The 19,140-nt window shown below is 38.8% G+C and overlaps 1 protein-coding gene across 4 annotated transcripts in view; it reads right to left on the bottom strand.

Moving 5' to 3' along the window:
* Positions 1-19,140, bottom strand: part of LOC140530082 (vitamin D3 hydroxylase-associated protein-like) — a 58,349-nt gene that overhangs the window by 31,000 nt on the left and 8,209 nt on the right. Inside the window, exon 1 of one of the 4 annotated variants that reach the window (XM_072649316.1) lies at positions 1,067-1,988. The exons of 1 other annotated variant lie outside the window; for it this stretch is intronic. In XM_072649316.1, coding sequence (XP_072505417.1) covers positions 1,067-1,282 — 216 coding nt within the window. In that variant the 5' untranslated portion in view covers positions 1,283-1,988. Of the gene's footprint in view, positions 1-1,066; positions 1,989-19,140 lie in introns of those variants that run through there. 2 more of the 4 variants (XM_072649315.1, XM_072649317.1) reach the window with 2 other exon arrangements.

The following is a 19,140-nucleotide window of genomic DNA, read 5'->3' as shown; positions in this document are numbered from 1 at the left end:
CAGGATGAGTTGAATATGAAGGAATGATATCTAAAACAATAAAATTAAGGGGTGAGAGAGGAATATATTGGGAGAAGGATAAAGGGAGAAATAGAATGGGGTAAATTATCTCTCACATAAAAGAGGCAAGAAAAAGTTTTTTCAATGGAGGGGAAGAAGGGGGAGGTGAGAGGGAAAGAGTGATCCTTACTCTCACTGGATTTAACTTAAGGAAGGAATAACATGCACACTCAATGTGGTATAAAAATCTATCTTACACTACAGGAAAGTAGGGGGGAAGAGGATGAGTGGGGGGTGAGGGGACGACAGAAGGGATGGCAAATGGAAGGAGGGGGTAATTAGAAGTAAGCACTTTAGAGGAGGGATAGGGTCAAAAGAGAGTTAGTCTTTCACAACATGATTTATGAAAGTGTTTTGCATAACTACACATGTATAACATATATTGAATTGCTTGCCTTCTCAGTGGGGATAGGGAGGGAGGGAGGAAGGAAGAGAAGTTGGAATGCAAAGTTTGAAAAACAAATGTTAACAATTGTTTTTAGATGCATTTGGGAAATAAGACATGCAGACAATGGAGTGTAGAAATCTATCTTTTCCTACAAGAAAATAGAGGGGAAGAGGATAGGAGAATGGAAGGGGTGTGATAGAAGGGAGGGCAGAATGGGGGAAGGGGTAATCAGAATGGGCAGGTAATCAGGAGTGGGCAGAAGGGAGAGATGGGGAGAAAATTTGGAACTCAAAATCTTGTGGAAATAAATGTTGAAAACTAAAAATATATTAATTAATAATAATAATAATAAAAAGGTCTTTGCAGGCTCAAATAGTTTCTGATTGAACTGCCAATACCTGTGGTAGTGCACAAGGCTCCTGCCTCCTCAGAGGGTCCCTTTGTGCCAAAGCTTACCCTGTCTACTCCAAGCTGCCTCTGGAGCCTGGAAGGGTCTTGTGCAGAATTGTTCAAAGTAGAGTGGGCCTTCCAGGTTCCCTCCTGGTCCCTGTGCCTGGGGAAAGGGAGTGGAGGAGGGCAATACGAGTGTGTTTGGGTGGGGCCGACAAGGGGGGTTACCTGTTGCTTTAGCCGTTCTATTGCAGCCTCCATTTTCTTCAGGGCCACCTCTCGTCTCTTCTGGGCATCTCTGATCTTCGCCTGGGCCTGGGCTTTGGCCACCCATTTTCGAAGCAGACAAGTGCCAACCACAATGACCAGCAGGGTCAAAAAGAAAGAGAGCAGGAACTGGCTTAAATTCTGGAGGGCCTCAGAGATTCCTTCCTGGTAGGACATCCTGCAGCTAGTCAGAGGAGAGAACTCTGGGCTAGGCTGGGCTAAGCTGTGCTGGGCTGCCTGGACTATTCCACTTCTCTACTACTGCCCCAGGCTCCCTGGGCCACGTTGCTCAGGTGAGGAAGGGAGGTGTTGGACTCAGTGACTTCTAAGCTCTGATGATTTGGATTCTCTGGAGCCAAGTTCTGCAACCATGGAGCGGAAAATGATAGGGTGGACAGCGAGACTTCTGTATTGTGCCTTTAGGAGAATTCTGAACATCCCATTTATGCTTGCCAACCTGTGATGCAATCAGTCCTGACCCAGTGTGGGCTTTGCATCAAGGGTAGATCTCATCAGAGGTTGGCCCCAGGATCTGCAGGTGACAATTCCCTGGCAGTACTGGCCATCCTTATTTCTTCCCCCTCCTCTGCTGTCTAGTTTCTCTATGAGCAGGTTACCAAGTGCTAGAACTGGATAACATCTAGCCCCAGGCTGGCATTTAGGATTCATGGCTTTCTGGTGCCACACACTCAGGCTGTTGTTTGGAAAAAGGGGGGGCCCCACCCCCACAAAGGGAGGCAGAGTAGGGCAGAGTTCAGCTACAGTGAGAGGAGAGCAGCAGGGAGAAAGGAGAGAGGTAGGGATGGGGAGGACCCCAGCCCAGCCCCAAGAGTCTAGGTGATGATTGAGGGTAGAAAGGAGACTCTCCTGAGTTAATGTCCTTTGTCCTTCCATCTCCAGCATTATGCAATTGACAGAAAACTGAGGTCCCAGATAGAGAGTAGGGCAGGTCAACATCTTTCCCCAACTTGTCCTCTTCTGGGACTCAAGACCAAAGGGTTATCAGGCAGTCAGTAAATCAACAAGCAATGATTAAGTGCTTACCAGGTGCCAGGCACTGTGGGGTCCCTGGTCTCAAGGAGCTCCCAGTCTACTGGGGGAGATAACAGGTACATAACTAGGTACACACTTGGTAAGAATAAATGGACAGTTATGTCAGAGGGAAGCCACGAGAGGGTAGACACTACCTGGAAATTCACCCACAGAGTGAGACATGAGCTCCATTTAAAGAGGGAGCCTAGGAGAGTCAGTCCCTCCTCTGGTACCTTCTCTGCCCTTCCCTTGTCCAGTTTCCTTTTGTATGATGTCTTAACCCATAAGATTGTAAGGTCCTAGAAGGGTTGAGGGATGTTCATTTGTATTTGCATCCCCAGAGTTTAGCAAAATGGCTGACACATAGAAGGAACTTAATAAATGTTTATTGACTGACAAATCTGAGTCTTAAAAGAAACCAGGGAAACTGAGGCTGAGATAAGGAGAGCGAGCATGCCAGATGAAGGCAACAAGTTCAAAGGCACAATAAGGAAATCTGAAAGCATTGAGTCCAACAGGCCCATTCTACAGATGGGGAAAGTAAGGGTGCAGAGAAAGGAAAGACATTTACCTAACATCTAACAAGTTAATGGTTATAATTTCATTCACAAGTAGAGATTCTAAGAGGGAGCTGTGAGGAGAAAAAACGTTCCAGTAATGGGGTCATGAAAAATTGGATGTGGCTGAAGAAATGAACACAACAACAAATAAATCTTAGCTATTCTTACTACTGTTCACTTTAATGCTATCCACTTGAGCCCCCTTCTGATGTCTTTTCCCCAATATCAGTCAACAATACCCCTCTTACATTATTGATGACTCATTATTTTTTAATCACCCAGGATCATTTAATCAATTAACTTTTTTAAAAGAGCTGTTTTCTGAGAAAATATAAAAATACAAATGTATCCCCCCCAACTCCCGAAGGATACACTCTCAGCTAGACCACCTCAGTCTCTGAGAAAGTAGGATCCACCTTAAATCAATATACTACAAAGAATTCACCCCACCAAGTTCACTTCCAAATGCAACTTGCACTAGGACAGAGTTGGAATTTTGCTGCAAGAGGACACAGTATGTCAAGTTCATCTGGTGCTGATGTTGGCAAATACTGGCATCAATTCCATTTCCTGGATCTTTTGCAATACCATGGGCTCCATACCAAAGGAAAGATAGCCGAGTCAAGAGAAAGAAGCAGTGCCTTGCTGGATACTCACAGGCTATATGCTTGATGTATGGGCTGAGGAGGGTGAAAGGCCCCTATTCCACCAAGAGGCCTACAGCAATTCTTGCCTCACTCACCACCAGGCTGGAACAAGTGTTCACTTTGGCTGGTTAGTGTCCTTTTAAATATACACTCAGGTCTGGCTCAACAGCAAGCCAAAAGACTTTTTCAATAAAGAAGTAAGGTTTGCATCAGGCTGAGCACACTGCACATACTCATGAGAACTAGACTTTCACTGACCAATCCCCCATTATTCATATATTTCTATAAAATTATTACAAGATGACTTTGATGAGTCTTAGGGGAAAGAAAGGGAGAATTTGTCAACCAATTTAGATGTTACAAATCTTTCACAAAAAAATAAGACTACCTTCCTTTGAGAAATTTATATAGCACCGCAACTTGTACTCAGATTTATCCCTAGAAAGTGGCTGCTACTATGAGTTTTAGGAGACAACTCTTTTGGGCTGTACTTCTAATTAAAACTCACAAGCCCCCACCACTATGCTTTCCATTAACAGAAAATCATTAGACTCATTAGAATTTAGCAAAAACATTTATTCAAATGACAGTAGTTCATCATCATCATAGCCATTATGTAGCATTTAGGATTTGCAAAACACTTTACACTTTTCTTGTTTGATCCTAACCTTAGAGTTACTCTGTGAGATGGGTGCTATTATCTTCATTTTATAGATAAGGAAATTGAGGAGGTTAAGCAACTAGCCAAGGGTCATATAGCTAACAAGGGTCTGAATTCAAGTATTCTTAATTCCAAGACTAGAATTCTACTCCCCATGCCACCTAGCTACCTCTAATTTCAAAATGCCACCCCACCACCCTAACTCCTAAGCCTTGTGAGGTGTGAGAGAATTTTTCCCACAAAGAGAAACAGCATCCATGAGAAAAGTGGAATCAAACTTAGAGGACATTGGTAGTGAGGCAAACTCTTAGACTATGATGCACGTGTGGCAAAGACAACTCATATTTGCTGACATTATCAGTCCTTTCTCCTTATAGAGTCCTAATGTGTTTCCTCCTGGGGGCAATATTTCTGCAACACAGTTCACTCAGCTAAGTTTCCATCCACTCCTCCCTCTGTTCTCTCTGTAAGCTCAGTCACTTCCTCACTCAGTTAACTGTCTTTTTGTATCCACTGTGTTCTATGTCTTTCTACTGGTCGAGTACCTCCCCTTCAAAGCTACATGGCTAATGTGATGGGGGTGGAGGGAAGTTTAGAAAGAGAAATTCTCTTTTTTGACAAGTCTTAGCTACTTAAAGGGACTGTGGCATGGCTAATTTCTTTGCTCAGTCAATCATATTATTCCTTTCTTGGCTCAGAGAGGTGTTCAAACCTCAGGAAGTAACCATAGAGAATTAAACTTTATGAAAACTTCATGTGTGCCTACATTCCATGACCACATCAATTAAATGTGGTTAGGGAGTGAATCGCATACCTCTTCCCTTCTATTTACAAAACAAATCATAGGAACTAAGTACTTGTACGGGAACTACCAATCCTCAGCTCTCTTGGACAGCGTACACCAATCACGGCTCAGGTAAACTAAGGGGAGATTGGTAAGGCATGAACAAGATGGCGCTGGGAGGAAGGGTTCCACCCCTGTTTACTACCAGATACTTCCCGAAACGTGGCTGGAAAGTAGGAGCAAAACTTGCTTAAACTAGTTTAATCTTGCTTGAGCTGCTTACATAACTAAGGCATACATGATACTATATAAGTGCCTGAGCTAGTTTGAATAAACAGAGTTGCCTTGCATCTTGGCCTCCCGCCTCATCCATTACTCACAGCGAGCTCCTTCAGGGTCAACAGGCTCTACTGGTCAGATAAGACCTGTTGACTCGGGGTGAACAGCCCCCAAAAACCCCATTCAAGTACTGACTCTTAAGAAAGAGGGAGAACAATAAGAAAGAAGTAAATAGAAGGGGAAAATTTCTCTTTTCACCTCCTCCCCTTAGCTGCAGGGGTCTCTTCCCCAGGCAGTTCCCAAATTGCAAACTTAACAATTATAACCCTAAATGCAAGCGCACTAAACTCCTCAATAAAATAAAAGAGAAAGGCAAAAATGAATAAGAAAATAAAACCAAGGAGTTTGCTGCACACAAGAAATATGTGGAAGTATAAAGGCAATCTAGAGAAAAAAGGAAGGACCAGAACAAAGTTTACTTTGCTTCAGATGATTCTAGCAATTGTAATTAATGTTACAAAGCTGGGTTAGTATAACAGAAAGATAAACAAGAAAACATAGAACTTCAACAATCTTTGAAAAAATTAAATTCAAAAGAAATGTCAGTTTCTGAATAGGGCTATTAAATAATATAACTATTTCTCAGTGTCATATGATATCTTTACCAAAAAATTATAATGTTTTAGGAAAAAAGAAATAAAAAACATGAAAATACGTAAATATCAAACATACTTCTTATAGACTAGTCTGGAATAAAACTAATTAATAAAGGAAGTTCAAGCAAATAATGAAGACCTAGGTGGAAAATTGACATTCTAAATAGTGACAAGATTAAAAAAAAGTCACAGAAACAATAATTAGCTATGTTAAAGAAAATTATAATATACAGCTCACCAAAATTTATGAAATGCGGCTAACACAATTTTTAAAGGAAAAACTATATCTCTATATATATGTCAAAATTCTTAGGACCTGTGATTTTGTCAGGGTGGGAATTTCCGATGTGGGAACTCCCTCTATTGACATATCACAATAAATCTATAATTCATAGAGTTACCTGAGGCAACATATGTTAACAAAACAAATGACCTAAATAAGAATTTTTAAAAATTTGAAAAATCAACAAATTAAGAACTCCAAAACAAGTACACACACCAAGAAAACACCTTGAAATCTAAAGGAGAAATATCTAAAAAGGAAAATAAAGAGCATAGACCTGATCATTAGAACAAAGAACCAATTTCTAAGACTAACAAAATCAATAACACATTGACTATTTTGACTTGAAGGAGAGAAAAAGGGAAATCAAATTATTAAAATCAAAATGAACAAAATTATTCCAAATTATAAATGAAATAAAGAGAATTACCAGGATTTTTTTCACTGTTAAATGCTAAAAAACAAAAACAAAATTTAAAGGAAATGGGTAATTAGCTACAAAAAAGATAAAATAACCAAATTAATAAAATAAGAAATAATTATACTAATCAAACTATGAAATAGTCACTTGGTACAACTAGACAAAAAAAAAATTCATATGGACCAACAAAAAGCCTAGAATTTAAATAAAAAGAATGACAGACTCAAAGAAAGCCTAGCATTACAAGTTTTCACATGATATTATTGCCCTGTTACAATAAGTAGCTGATTTTAAGCATAGAAGGTAATATAATTGTCCCTACGTCCCACGTAGTTCTCTCTTCTTAGGGAGTTTATAAAGTATGAAAAATTATGAGTTCAGTTACAAATTACTCTGAGCCCCCAACTTGGAAAATTCCTATCATTTAGGCAGAGGTTAGTCTCTTTACCTAACTTTACATTTATAGCTATCTCAAATTAACTTCGGCTTCTTTGTGGTGGAAGCTAACTTACTTTACTGGAAATACTTGGATGTTGCTGTTCATCATTCCTTTTTGAAAAGGACCAGTGACATCACAGGGTGATATTGTGACTTGTTCAAAAATTGGATTTAAGTGAGACAGAGCCACACAAAGTCATCAGCCTCACTCTCTATTCCAGAGTCACAGAAGTCCAGTTTTAAGACACAAATCAGATTGACTGTCAATGGCCAGGGATGCAGTGGATGATCTTGGTCATCTATGTCTGAATAAGGTCTAAACATTCCACATTGTCTGCTTCAACCACCTTCATAACCATTGGAACAAATAGTTCTCATCTGCCCATTTCACTTGGGGGGAAGTCTTCACATGCTTGGGGTAGATATCCTCCTAAATAACCAACAGGCTTGAGGCCTGTCAATTGCCATCAACCTATTTTAGCATATCTACTGAGACAGTTTTACCCAAGTGTGGCTGCTGCCCATACTATAGCTTCTTGGAGATGTGGAGTTGAGTGGATCAGGTGGACATCAAAGGTGGATGAGCAGTCCTGAAAAAGGATCGATAGGCTAGTCCTCCTTGAATACCACATACACCCAGCAAGTAATAGGATGGCATTCCACCATATCAGGTAAGCCATAGGCACTTTAGAGTTTGGATGGTGACCAAGTGGTTATGACTGTGTCAGGCTCCTCATTTGGAAAACTTAAATGATATAGGGTTGTATACATCAAGTCATCCCACTCTTACACAGTAATCATCAAAACTTGGTGCTGGTTGAAAATATCAGAGTGGATCAATGGAACAGAATAGATATAAGCAAGACCTAGAAGCAAATGAACACAGTAACCCAGTGTCCAGTAAACTGACTCTCTGTTTGACAAGAGCTCCTAGGAAAACTGGAAAGCAGTTTGCCAAAAAGGAGATTTATTAGGGCAATTAGAAGGAATATACATAGATAGAAGATTTGGGTGTGAGTTCACTATGATGGGGTGATATAAAAAAATTAAGAAAAGAAGATTACTAGGAGAAGAAGGAAGGGAGAGATTAAATGAGGTAAATTATCTCACATAAAACAGGCAAGAAAGAACTATTACAGGGGAGGGGAAGAGGCAGGGAGTAGTGCGGCAGGTAATGTTTGAACTTCACTCTCACCAGAAATGGCTCAAAAAGGGAATAACAAATACGCTCAGTTGGGTATAGAAATCTATCTTACCCTATAGGGAAGTAAAAAGGAATGGGGACAAGATAAGTGGGGTGGGACTGATAGAAGGGAAGGTGAAACAGGGGAGGTGATGGTCAGAAGTAAAATACTTGTGAGGAGGGATAGGGTGAAAGGTAAGAGAGAGAGAGGGATTAACAAGGGAAAGTAGGACAGAGGGAAATACACAGTTATCATAACTATAAATGTGAATGAGATGAACTCATCCATAAAACAGAAGCAGATAGTAGAATGGATTGAAAACCAGAATCCTACAAGATTCCATCTAGAAACAGTCTGAAGCACAGAGATACACACAAAGTAAAGGTAAGGGGCTGGAGCAGAATCTATGATGTTACAGCTAAAGTAAAAAAAAAACAAAACAGGGGTAGCAATCATGATCTCAGACAAAGCAAAAGCAAAAATAGATCTAATTAAAAGAGATAAGGAAGAAAACTATTTTGCTTAAAGGTACACATAGATGAAATAACAGCAATGCAAAACATACGTACAAAATGGTATAGCATCTACATTTTTAAAGAAGTTAAATGAGTTGCAGGAGGAAATAGACAGTAAAACTGTAACATTGGGGGACTTCAACTTTCCTCTCTCAGAACTAGATAAATCTAATCACAAAGTAAATAAGAAAGAAGTCAAGGAGGTGAATAGAATTACTTAGATATGATAGACCTCAGGAGAAAACTGAATGAGAATAGAAAGAAATATACCTTTTTCTTGTGTATACATGAAACCTACAAAAAAATTGGCCATGCATAATAACCTCACAACCAGATGAAGAAAAACAGAAATATTAAATGCATCTTTTCAGATCATAATGCAATAAAAATTACATTCAATAAAGGGCAGTAGAGAGATAGATTAAAAATTAATTGGAAACTAAATAATTTAAGCCTAAAGAGTAAGTGGGTCAAAGAACAAATCACAGAAGCAATCAACTATTTCATTAAAGAGAATGACAACAATGAGAAAACATACCAAAATTTATGTGATGCAGCCAAAACAGTACTTAGAGGAAAATTTATATTTCTATATGCTTACATTATTAAAATAGAGAAAGAGCAGATCAATCAGTTTGGGCATGCAACTAAAGAAACTAGAAAAAGAATAAATTTAAAATTCCCAATTAAACACCAAATTGGAAATCCTGATAATCAAAGGAGAGATTAATAAAATTGAAAGTAAGAAAACCACTGAACTAACAAATAAGTAAATAAATAAATAAAACTGATTTTTTGAAAAAAAAAACAATAAAATAGATAAACCATTGGCTAATTTGATTTGAAAAAGGAAAGAAGAAAACCAAATTACTAGTATCAAAGTGAAAGAGTAAATTCACTATCAATGAAGAGAAAATTAAAATAATTATTAGGAGCTATTTTATTCAATTATACGCCAATAAATCTGACAATCTAAGAAAAATGGATGATATTTTTAAAAATATAAATTCCCCAGATAAACAGAAGAGAAAAAGAGAATACTTAGAAAAAGAATTGAACAAGCCATCAATGAACTACCTAAGAAAAAAATGTTCAGGGCCAGATGGATTCACACACAAATTCTACCAAACATTTAAAGAAAAATTAATTCCAGTACTATATAATCTATTTGGAAAAATAGGTGAAGAAGTTCTGCCAAATTTCTTTTACAACACAAATATGGTGCTGATACGTAAATCAAGAAGAGCAAAAACAGAAAAAGAAAACTACGGACTAATATCCTTAATGAATATCGATGCAAAAATTTCAAATAAAACACTAGCAAGCAGATTACAGCAGTACACCACAAGGACCATACACTATGACCAGGTGAGATTTATACCAGGAATGTGGGGCTTGTTCAGTCTTAAGAAAATTATCAGTATAATTGACCATGTAATAACAAAACCAACAGAAATAATATTATATCAAAAGATGTAGAAATAAACCCCCTCCCTTTTTTTAGACAATTGAAATTAAGTGACTTGCCCATGGTCACACAGGTAGTAAATGCCTGAGGCCAGATCTGAACTCAGGAGTTCCTGATTCTACAGCCAATATACTATCCTCTGTGCTACCTAGCTGCCTCAAGAAAAAGCCTTTGATAAAATACAACACTCCTTCCTATTAAAAACACTAATGAGCATAGGAATAAATGGAGCTTCCCTTAAAATTATAATTAATACCTGTCTAAAACTATCAACAAGCATCATCTGTAATTGGGATGAGCTAGCAGCCTTCCCAATGAGATCAGGAGTAAAACAAGGATGCCCATCATACCACTATTATTCAATATTATATGAGAAATGCTAGCTATAACAATTAGAGAAGAAAAAGAAATTGAAGAAATTAGAATAGTCAATGAGGAAACAAAATTATCACTCTTTGAAGATGATATGATATACTTAGAGAATCCTAGAGAATCAACTAAAAACTAATTGAAATAATTAATAACTTTAGCAAAGCTGCAGAATATAAAATAAACCCACATAAATCATCAGAATCTCCATATTTTACCAACAAAATCCAGTAGCAAGAGATAGAAAGAGAAATTGCATTTAAAATAATCACAGACAACATAAAATACTAAGGAATCTACCTGCCAAGAGAAACCTAAGAACCATATGAACCCAATTACAAGACAAATTTCACATAAATAAAGTCAGATCTAGACAACTGGAAAAAATATCAGTTGTTCATGGGTAGGCCAAGCCAATATAATAAAAATGACAATTCTACCTAAATTCATCTACTTATTCAATACCATACTAATCAATCTACCAAAAAATTACTTTATAGTGCTAGAAAAAAATAATAACAAAATTCATCTGGAAGAACAAAAGGTCAAGAAATCAAGGGAATCCATGGAAAAATGTGAAGGAAGGCTACCTAGTCATACCAAATCTCATACTGTATTATAAAGTGGTAATCATCAAAACAATCTGGTGCTGATTAAGAAAAAGAGTGGTGGATCAATGAAATAGATTAAATATACAATACATTGTAGTGAATAACCATCGTAATTTAATATTTGATGAACCCAAAGATCTAAGCTTTGGGGATAAAAATTCACTATTTGACAAAAACTCATGGGAAAACTGGAAAAAAAAGTACAGAAATGTTATATATGATTGCACATGTGTAACCTGTATCAGATTGTTTACAGTCTTGGGGAGGGAGGGATAGAATTTGGAATTCGAAACTAAAAAAAAATGAATGTTAAAAAATTGTTTTTATATGTAATTGGGGAAAAATATAACATTTTTTAAAAGTAGGGTTAGTACAGCATCTGCAACAAATGTTCCAAATAGATAAGCAATCTAAATACAAAAGACTACATTATTTTTTTTTTAAAGTAGAGAAAAAAATCAGTATCTTTTACAACTTTTCTTAGTGGGAGGATTCATAGCTTTATAAAATGATGAAGCAAATCACAGAAAATAAAATTCACAATGTTAATGGAAATCACCTCTTCATCTTTCAGTCTTTATAGACTCTTAGGAAGTGACCTGGGACAGTTAGAAGGTCAGTGATTTGCCCACATTTATATGTGTTTCAAAGTAGGACTGAAACTTTTTTACTTCTGACTCCAAAACCCGTCTTCCTTTGACTACGCATCACTTAAATTAAATGAATCTGAATTTTTAATGTCTGATATCCAAGATATGAAGAATGGAATTAATAAAAAAAATGCAAGATAAAAACAGCTGAGTGGTATAGTAGATAGAGCACTGGACCTGGAGTCAGGAACACTGGAATTCAAATCCAGACTCAGATACTTCCTAGTTGGGTGACCCTGAGCAAGTCACTTTACCTTGTTTGCCTCAGTTTCCTCATCTGTAAAAGGAGTTGGAGAAGGAAACAGCAAGCCACTCCAGTATCTCTGTCAAGACAGTCCTTAATGGGCTCACAGAGAGTCAGACATGACTGACCAACAACAAGATAATGATGATGGTGATGATGACAACGATAACTAAGAACTACCCTTCAATAGATAAGTGACCAAATGATTTTGAAAAAAAGAGACACAAGCTATCAATGACCATGAGGAAAATGATACAAATTCAGTTCTACACATCTGATCACAGACTAAAACTCTTATTGCTTCTGTCTCTACAACATCTCTATTACATCTTTCTCTTTTTTGAAATTAGGCTGCATTCTCAGTTTGAATCCACAGTATGGCATGGTGGCTGAGAAAGATAACGAAACCTAAATGTTACTGAAAGTCCAGTCCCAAAGCATATTGGTGTGAGAAAGTCTCCTCCCTGCCTCATCCTACTCCTTATGCAGGCACAGGGCATTGATCTCCACCAACGAACAGAAAGTCTCATGCCAATGGACTTTGAGACTGGGATTATATTGCATTTAAAGTAGCATCTTGTCCAAGAAGAATGGGGTAGTCACAATCCAGTAGTCTCTGCTTTGATCATACCACGTACCAAACTCTACACTCCATCCTAAATACCACAGTTTGAGGAGGACTATACTCACTGCAGTTTCCAGAGCCACCTAACTGTCCCCAAGGTGTTAGCTACCTCCAATGCTACACCTAATAATAAGAAAAACAGAGGCCCATATAGACAGGCCACATATTTACCCCAGGTGGGGAGGGTCCAAGGCCTCTTACCATTCAGGGCCTTATAGCATATTTCTGAAGCAAGAGAGAGAAAATTCCCTGGACAGTTAGTGCCTTTAAATTTTTTTTGTGCATGTTTTGACTGTTAACTACCCCCTAAAAAGAGCATTTCCATACATACAGAAGAACATAAAGAAGGATTCTTTATGAAACTATAAATCTCTACTTCATAATGCTTACTTAAAAAAATAACAAATTTCACATGTTACTTTCAAAACCACCCTGCTCTTCTATGCCTCCTTCCAAACTGTCTTCTATTTCCTCCTGGACATTCAAAAAAACAAGTTGCAATGGTCCTTTTATTTTTGACATCACTATTCCGAATTCTTCCCCTCCCTCCTTCCCATCACCATTGAAAAGGGAAAGAAAGAAAGAAAGAAAGAAAGAAAGAAAGAAAGAAAGAAAGAAAGAAAGAAAGGAAGGAAGGAAGGAAGGAAGGAAGGAAGGAAGGAAGGAAGGAAGGAAGGAAGGAAGGAAGGAAGGAAGGAAGGAAGAGAAAGGAAGAAAGAGAAAGAAAGAAAGAAAGAAAGAAAGAAAGAAAGAAAGAAAGAAAGAAAGAAAGAAAGAAAGAAAGAAAGGAAGGAAGAAAGAAAGAGGGAGGAAGGGGAAACACTTTTAACATATAAGCACCATGAAGCAAGAAAAACTCACAAGATGACAATGTTCTTCTTTACACACAGAGGACACTCTTCATCTTAGTTCCTGTGGTACTGTGTGTGGTTGGTGATTGCTTTGATCAGAATTCTTGAGAATTCTTTCAAAGTTGTTTCTCTTGACAACATTGCTGACCTTACATAAATTGTTCTCCTAGTTCCAGTCTCTTCCTTTCACTGTATATCAATTCGTACTACCCAGGATTTTCTGAAATCATCACGAGTCACGGAGAATTAAAATTGTGTGTAACTAAATAGCTTGGTGGGAGTTTGTCTAAACAATGATTTGAAAGAAAGGCAGAAAGGACATCAGGACTTAAAGGAAGTGGGTCAGTCTACCTTGTATGAAGGAGGGAGAATCAAGAAAGATACTTCCAGCACAACATAGGTAACTTCTTATGCCTTATTCATGGCATAATACCCTCCACCTGCTGCAATTGATGCAACAATACCTTCAACTGTCTTAGAATCCAATTCTTTCCTTCCCTCCTACTCAGTTTTACTCCTTTTCAGAATTATGAAGTTTGTTTTACTTGAGGTTATTCCTTCCCCTGGATCATCCTCCCTCCCTCATAATCCACCCCCTTCCTTGATTATTTTCCTGTTGAATTTGACGTATTTTTATGCCAAACTTTTTATTGTGTTCAAGCCTCTTTTGTCCATTTCAGATAAGAATGAGCATCTGATGTTCACTCCTGTCCCATACTTTTGCCCATATTTATGTATTACCACATACTTCCCATTATAAGAAGTAGCAAGACGTTTTTCTTCCTTTTTCAATTTTTTTCTTTTTATTCTATTGTCTCTTTCCCCTCTTCAAGATTCAGAAAAGAATCGATTTGCTCTCTAGGATCATTTTTTTCCTTATTTAACTCCCTCAATATTCTTTGAAGACACTAACATTCCAAAGGGGGGTGTGTTTCCTCTTTTCCTATGCAAAATGTTAGCATGACATCATCATTTTATATTTCCTAGACTTCTTTGGACTCTTTTTGTATATGAAAATTCCTGCTCAGTTCTGGTCTTTTCATCAGCAACGCTTGAAAGTTCTTTTTTCCATTAATAATCCATTTTTCCCATGTAGGATTACACTCAGTTTTGCTGTGTAAGTTATTCTCAGTTATAAACCTACATCTTTTTTCTTTTAGAATGTTGTATTCTAAAATCTCCTCTCATTCTTAGTAGTTGCTACCAAGTATTGTATGATCCTGATTGTGTTCCCTGTTACTTAAACCTCTTCTTCCTGCTCTCCAAATTCATCTCATCAAACCTTTCTGGAAGCAGACTCCCAAGTCATTTCCACATGGGCTGGCAGTGCTAGTGGTCATACGGCCTGTGAACCTAGACCTCTCTTAACTTGATAGTGCAACGAATAGGTTGCCTTGGGAGTTGTTAGGTTCCCCCCTAACTGAAGGTCTTTGAGCAACAACAGAAGGCAGAGTTTGAGATAGATAGCCCCTAAAGTCCCTTCCAATGAGTTTCTGTATTTCTATGACTTCAAATCCAGTCTTCTTTATGCCTCCTACCTCTTCCCCCTACTCCACCTCACTAATTCCATATCCTTATTTTTAAAATGCAAATTATCTCCTGAGGAAAAAGTCTGAAACTTAGCTGGGACACCTGTGGGGCTATAATTTGCATTTTGTCCTAGCAAGTGTTTTGAATCAAATGAGGGTGCGGAAATATCCCAGCATGTCAGAGATGCTGGGAGTTGAGCAGAGATCTGGAGGGGTCTCTGGGAAGGATATCCTTTTGAATTGTCTAGAAATCAGTCAGAGTAAATTACAGTTCTGAGGTTTTGACCAGTCTGAATTCTAATTACACATTGGTTAAATCGTGTGCACTTTATCTCGTCAAAAGTCTTATCTGTGTGTTTGTGAAATGTTTTATGTTTTTTGGTGAGAGATTTAAAATGCTACCAGAAACACCTTTAAGGAACTTTTAAGGTCTATGAAAAAAAACAAGGAAAGACAGTCTAGAGGTCAGAGGAGGGAATTAATTAGCAAAACAAAAGATCTCAAGCAGACAGTCTAGAATGAGAGGCTGAGAGTTTTGAAACTCAGGTTTAATTAGTTCTCAAAGCTAAAGTTTGTACTGATAATATTTAATATAAATTTTAGACTTTAATAAGGGCCAAAGTTTGAATTAAGAAGAGCCTGGACCTAATAGTCTCCTTTGTTTAGAGGATGCCTTTTGATGGGCAAATAGGACTTCCTTATCAGACTCTTCTTCTAGCATCCTAGTATTAAGAGAAAAACACAAACACCTTGGGGTATGACTTCAGCTTTTGTCAAACTCTGTTAAGATAAACAACTTCAAAGGCCTGTTTAGGACAGGATACCTGTTATCTGGGTGATGGGACCTTTTCCTTATCTTAAATCACAGAGATATGCTACAGAAAGAAGATGCCCATAGCTTGGGATCATAAAACCCAACTGACGCCACTTTGTTTACAATGTGTTTATCTAAGAGAACTCCTTCCTCATGGCAAAATGTACTTAAGACAGTCAATTTCTGTGCTAAGGCAGCCAGTTCTGATCCTGGCTCCATAGCGCTATGATCGTTGTCTTTAAGAGAGGATTAATTAAATAATAACGCATGCTTATTAGCCTGATGTCTTTTATTTAACCAAGTTTTCAGGTTAACAGTACTTTGTGTGTAAATTAAATCATTGTATTTGATATCAGGCTAATGTGTTTAAAATTTCAAAAATAAGGGGTTTTTCTATCTTTAAAAAGTGATCACTTTAGGATAGAAAAAAGTTCTTTGCAAAGGGTCGGGAGAGAAATGGGGCTCTCATTATGTAAATTGTTAGGCATTTAACTCCCTCCAGTTTCTAAGGTGCAGAAAAGCTTGATGAAATTGGGGTATGTTTTTTTTTATTTTATTTGGAATATAAAGGAAAATGGAGGTACTCTGAGTAAAGATTAGGAAAGAGAGAGAAACTTGAGCAAATATATGGAAAGCAGAAAAGAAAAAGGAATGGTTTGGAGGAAGACATGCGTAGGCAATAGGGAGCCCCTGTGCTCTCAGCCATTCCCTTCCCCATCCTTCTTCAGATGATTTGTGTATGTTGAAAGAGTACAAGGAAGTTTTGGTTTTTCTCTAAGTATCAGGGGCTGAAAATGAAAATTTGTAGCCTGATTTGAAAACCAGTAGACAAAATTAAAGAAAATTAGAAGGAATTATGTCTATCTGCTTTTGGGGATGAATCCGCTGGAGAGTTTTATTGAATTTACTGTGGGTATTGACTATGGTAAAGATATTGGTTCAATTAATTATTAAGCTCCAAAGGTGTGGGCTGGGAGCTGAAGTTGACCACACCTTGTTAGCATTGATTCAAATTCCATAGGTCTTTTTGTCTGGGCTAAACCCTTTAGCTTATCTGATTCTAACTTTTTTTGTAAAACTTTCCCAGAGGAATGAGAGTAAGGAGTTAAAATACCTGAAGCAGCTCTTTATTTGAAGTCTAAATGGTGACCAGACCTCAGCTTTTTAAGGAAGTAGAAGTGATGGGGCACAAGTCCAAGCTAAGACCTTTTTCCCTTGGATTGGGAGGGCTTTTGTCCCATTTGTCTGAAGGGTCCAGAAAGTCTGGCCTGGGGGTGGGGGCTCTTGGATTCCCCTTCCATTTCTCCCAGCCCAGATACTCCCTATCTTATCAAAATCCTGTAGTCCAGAATATTTAACATTTTTTTGATATTCCTCCCTTTGATCCCATTACCCGCCACTCCCATCAGGATCTTCCCCATCAGGATCTTCCCTAGGTTTGATCGACCATCCCTGGGACCCTAGAGTACTTGGCGACACCTGGATTCTTCCCTCAGTCTTTTTCTGTATTTAAGTTTCATCTCACCTCCATGAAGGTGCTCAGATTCAACTTAGCTCTGACTCTGCCTACCTGAGATTCTATCTGGCCTGCTTGTTAATACAAGCGTTACAAATGCTTAGGTTCCTTAAGAGGCAATCCAGTATGGAGAATCTTTGACTTTAAGAAGACTTGGGTCAAATTCATTTGAGTAGGACCTGGTGTGTCAGAACCTCAACATATGGTTCCCTGACCAGGAAGAACTCCTAGTCTCAAGTTCTTCTGCCAAGACTGGAAGGTATGTAAACCTCCCTCTCTCGCTATTCCTTTCTCACTCTTCAAGTACCTTGGAAGCGGTTTTCCCACCTGACCTCTCAGGTCCCAGTAGGTCAGGCAGCTAGAAGGCTGTCTTGCACTCAGCCTGATGCTCTCAGGTTGTCAGTCCTGTGGCTATGCTAGAGGCCATGGACCTGGGCACATCCTCCAAAGCACAGAGGATGGATGCCCTATGGGGAAGTGGATGCCCAACTCTCTCAATTTCCTCAGCGCTAGGGAATTAGGAAAACCTCAGTTACTTTTTATTTTTTTTCCAACGCTTACTCCCACATCCTCCTTTACAAAGGTAGAGATTTCCAGCCCCAGGTCTGTAATGGATCAATCCTCTTCAATCTTCAAAAATTCACCTTTGGGTTGTCTTTTACAAAATTGGAAAAAATTTAGCTTCCCTAGAGAACTTAAAAAGATAAAGTTCGTGTTCTTTTGCTACACAGTTTGGCCTCAGTATCACCTGGAGGACCATAAAGTTTGGCCCATTTTGGGGACCTTACGATGTTAATTCTCTTTTACAATTAGTTATATTGTTGCCAAAAAGGAAAATGGATAAAAATACCTTACATACCGGCCTTCATCAAGCTCTCTCAGGACCCCATTCTCAGAAAAGATTGTGAGATGCTTGTAGCCAGAGCCACCCCACAAAAGGGTAAGGGGGGTGAATTGGAAGTTGGGGCTTTGGCCTCACCTCTTTCCCTATCTCCATTCCCACCATTCCCAATTCCTATACCCACCTCAATCTCCCCCAGCCCCTCCTGCTGCTCCCTTACCTCCCCCAACCCTGGCCTCCCTGCCTTGGCCATCTCTTCCTTCCCTTGGTTTCCCTTCCCTTTTCCTCTACCCCAACCCCCCTTGATTCTTACTTCATTTACCTTCCAAATCTCCTACGCTGTATCTCCTCCCATTGTCCCTCCCCCCTAGGCAACCGCCTCTCAGGTCCCAGTCCCACGTCTGGCTGAGGTGCCTTCCTCTGCAGCCCCATTCCCTGAGGCAACACCCACTCAGGCCTCAGGCCCCACTCCCATGAAGTCTCTGGAGTATCTCTCCCTCTAACCCCTTCACCTACACAAGTGCCAGCTGATCTTTCCCCCTGCCAGTTCAATCTGTTGACCTTGCAGCCCAATTCAGTACAGTCAGCACTCCCCAGCCCCTCCCTCACAAGAAGTGAGACTTTTTATCTCTCTAAATGAGCCCCTGACCCCACCGCACCTTCAAGGCTTTTTCCCCTGAGAGAAGTGCCTGCCTCTAGTGGGACTATTAGAGTGCATGTCCCATTTTCCTTCAGATTAAAGAGAAACTAGGGAGATACTTGGAAGAACCCACTAAGTTTACTGAGGGTTTTAGGGAATATCCCTACAATTTGAGCTTTCTTGGAATGATCTACACATTCTTTTCTCTCTGTCGTAGCACTGAGAAGGGGAGAATTTGGGAACATGCCCAAAAGTTTAGGGATCATTTGGCTAGCGATGATTGCACAAAATACCCCCCAGGAGCAGCTACTGCTCCCACTGGTGACCCAGGATAGGATTATCAAAAGAATGAAGATAGAGGAAAGAGAGACCTTATGGTAATTTGCCTAAAAACTGCATTTCAAAAACAAGTAAATT

This window comes from Notamacropus eugenii, chromosome 2 (genome assembly GCF_028372415.1).
Source record: "Notamacropus eugenii isolate mMacEug1 chromosome 2, mMacEug1.pri_v2, whole genome shotgun sequence".
NCBI lineage: Eukaryota > Metazoa > Chordata > Mammalia > Diprotodontia > Macropodidae > Notamacropus > Notamacropus eugenii.
This window is presented reverse-complemented; position numbering and strand designations above follow the sequence as displayed.